Genomic DNA, 3,037 nt, shown 5'->3' with positions numbered 1-3,037 from the left:
TCCAAGTTTGTCAATTTTAGCCTATGTTTGAAGCCAACCTTGTCCAAGTTCACTAGAGCTGGAGCTATTGATCTCAGTTGCCATTGCAGTCAAGTTGAAGAGATATGTTGTTCCTGTCCTTGCCTTAAAATTCTGGTTTCACTCATCTGACATGCATATTCCCAAAATACACAGTCCCCAAATCAGGACCAGCAGGCACATTCAACTTTACCCTGCCCTAAGATTCAACACATGCAGACCGAAGAAAAAATCTCTGACTGCCATGCTCCTAAGCTCAACAGCAGCAGTTGAGCCCAAAATCCAACTGTATGCTCCCCAACAAACACCACAGCAACTGCCACAGTAGTAGACGGAAGGGTATGGTCACTCAGCCACTTTGCCAACAGCATGCAGTTTCCCAGGGTACATATAGATTTCAAGGCAAAGAGTCTGATGTAATGCCTGCAAGGTCTCCAGTTTTGCCCTTTGTTCTCGCAGCTACCGGCGACCCGGTTAGGTGTGCAACCAATGGCCTGCCATGCCAACTGCCTCTATACTGCCTTCACTTAAATCTGCTACAGATGATTGGACATCACTTCTAGGGCCATCAACTTTTGTTGCCAGCTCTCATCCTACTCTAATGGATCTCTGTGCGTCCCTCCTTTAAGATTGAAGAAGGTGCTGGAGAGTCTGTGACCCTTGTATGAAGAGATTCACTCTTGAAGAATTCTATGCATGTAGCAATGTCTTCCTTGGATTCAGGGGCCTTCCACAATGAAGACGCCAAAGAGGCTCTTCCAAGAAATGCCTAGTTTGATACCAATCAGTTTCCTTGGATTCAGTCCTGATAAGTGCCTTGCCTTCTTTGCAAAAGCCTTAAGTGCTGCCTTGATCACATCTTACACAGATGCATCACATTCAACAAGAAGTCGAATTCCCTGAATACTACCAACCAAAGTCACATTGACAAGCATCCTTGCAGGGGCAGCTCTGCTGTGTTGAACTAAAAGATGTTGAAAAACTGGAGTAGATACTCATCGAGAGAGAGCATCCGGGCAGTTCGCAGGCTCCCCCAGTTGAAGAATCTTGTCATGGAACATGCTAATCATTCGGCAGGTCAGCTTATAAATCTTTTGGAGCAATTATTGAAATATGATCCTGCGGACAGGCCTACAGCCAAAAAAAGCCTTGGAACATCTTTTTTTAAAGTCTTCATCAAGGGTATAAAGCCTTATATAACCTGAGGCATCATTAATTGGGCAGAGCATGATAAGTCTTGACTGCTACAAACCAAAGAACCTCCTCAATGGTACAATGTCTTCTGTAAGCTGGGGCATCATTAGTTGGGGCAGAGCAGGACTTTTGTCAGTGGGAGGCTATTGATTCTACACCTGAAACTGGAGTAGATCCTTCGCCTTGGAAGAAGAGGCACAACTATGTAAGGAAAACTGCTGAATTGGCCACACAGTACTTTATTAATCCAGCCACTAATCAGCCTGACATTGCTGGACCGGGTTCGGCAGATTTCAAGACTGAGTTGAGCCAGTTTGATATGTTTGATCCTCGGCTTCAGGCCAAGGTTCTAAAAATTGTGGATGTTTCATATGGAGGGGAGAATGGATTCAATCAAGCCATTGAGCTCTCTGCTGAAATTCTTGCCAATGTAAAGTTTATTCAGGAGAAATGGCTTATTGGCAAGTATTTTGAGGAGATCAATCAGGACACTGGGAAGTATGCGTTTGGGATCCAGGACACTCTTAAAGCTCTAGAACTGGGAGTCGTTGAGACGCTTATTGAGTGGGAGAACCTTGATGTCAACCAATACACCCTTAAGAATGATGTAACTGGAGAGATTCTAGTAAAACATCTAAAAAAAGAGCAAGAATCAGACCAATCTCACTTCAGGGACCCTGCCTCCGGTGCAGAGCTTGAGGTACAGGAAAAGGTCTCTATACTGGAATGGTTCGCTAATGAATACAAGAGGTTTGGCTGCACTCTAGAGTTTGTAACCAATAGGTCACAGGAAGGCTCTCAATTCTACCGAGGGTTTGGAGGAATTGGTGGAATTCTGTGCTACCAGCTTGATATGAGGACCTTTGATGAGCTTTCTGACAATGAACAGGGAGAGGAGGTCACCTCTCAGATGACTTATACCGTTCATATACCCCCTAATCTTGACAACAAGCCTCTGTCCCACCCCTGGCCCCCATCGCCTGCAAGCTCAATCCCTCCAACAGCCGGTCTGACCATAGCTAGTTCGTCTCCAACACCATCTTCAGCAGCAGCAACACCCGTTCCGCAATGCAGTGACTGGCACGCAACAGTTTGCAGTGGAGGATGGACCTGACGATGCTTTTCACCGCCAAGTTCTGAGACAAGGTTAAATGGTGCTCAAGGTGGAGCTCTAAGCATAAGGAATCAAGTCATGTATGCCTTAAGAGTCATGGGAGTCCTGGGAGAAAGGTAGGAGCAAGAGGTACTCCATGGGAGCTCTCCAGAGAGCTTAAGGGAGGTAGAAGAAGGCTTCTCTTTGAAAAGTAGCAGTGGTTTAACTCTCCCTTAACTCCTGTGGTAGATTTTTCCAAAAAGAACCCTAAAATTTTACCTCAAAGTTGGAAAACGAGCTGCCATTTTGTCTCCATGCCTTCAAATTTTATCAAACCTCCTGGCATAGCTTGTGTGGAGTCCAAGAAAGCTGCCATGTCTAGTACTTCTTGACTGTTGTGGTTCTTCAATGCTGTACCTGTGTACAGTAAGGTTTCCTGAAACTGACAAGAAACTAAATGTAAAGAAGGAGAGAGAAAGGAAGGATCTGAAAACTAAGCTCTAATACCACTTGTCAGAGAGAGAACTAGGGAGAGAGAAAGAAGAGAGAGAAGACTACAGAAGAGAGAGAAAGACTGCAGGAAGAGAGAGAAGAAGAGTGACAAGGAGAGAGAAATACTAGATTTAGAGAGAGAAAGACAAGAAAGAAGGGGAAGCCATAGAAGCTGTGAGCAAGAAGGGAGAGAAAGTCTGTAATTGTATTATTGTGTCAAAAGATATGTGTAAAATTACA

General features: G+C 44.7%; 1 protein-coding gene across 1 annotated transcript; it reads left to right on the top strand.

The window, feature by feature from the left end:
• Positions 1-359: 359 nt before the first annotated feature.
• On the top strand, positions 360-2,326 carry LOC148025822 (eukaryotic peptide chain release factor subunit 1-3-like). Its single transcript, XM_087692021.1, has 4 exons — positions 360-496; positions 582-671; positions 1,010-1,095; positions 1,332-2,326. Exons 1-4 carry the CDS (start codon positions 360-362, stop codon positions 2,324-2,326), a joined length of 1,308 nt encoding a protein of 435 aa, XP_087548147.1.
• Positions 2,327-3,037: the final 711 nt, after the last annotated feature.

The sequence above is a fragment of the Lygodium microphyllum genome, chromosome 14, assembly GCF_053477565.2.
Source record: "Lygodium microphyllum isolate KBCC chromosome 14, Lygodium_microphyllum_v1.1.10, whole genome shotgun sequence".
Taxonomy (NCBI): domain Eukaryota; kingdom Viridiplantae; phylum Streptophyta; class Polypodiopsida; order Schizaeales; family Lygodiaceae; genus Lygodium; species Lygodium microphyllum.
Note: the sequence above shows the minus strand (reverse complement) of the source record. Positions and strands in the feature narration are given on the sequence as shown.

Bases quoted from the DNA above. Each gene is read 5' to 3' on its own strand.
- LOC148025822 (XM_087692021.1), top strand. From the start codon at position 360: ATGGTCACTCAGCCACTTTGCCAACAGCATGCAGTTTCCCAGGGTACA. The intron at 672-1,009 runs GTGACCCTTGTA...AAACTGGAGTAG, and splicing joins AAGAAGGTGCTGGAGAGTCT to ATACTCATCGAGAGAGAGCA. The intron at 1,096-1,331 runs GTCAGCTTATAA...TAGTTGGGGCAG, and splicing joins ACATGCTAATCATTCGGCAG to AGCAGGACTTTTGTCAGTGG.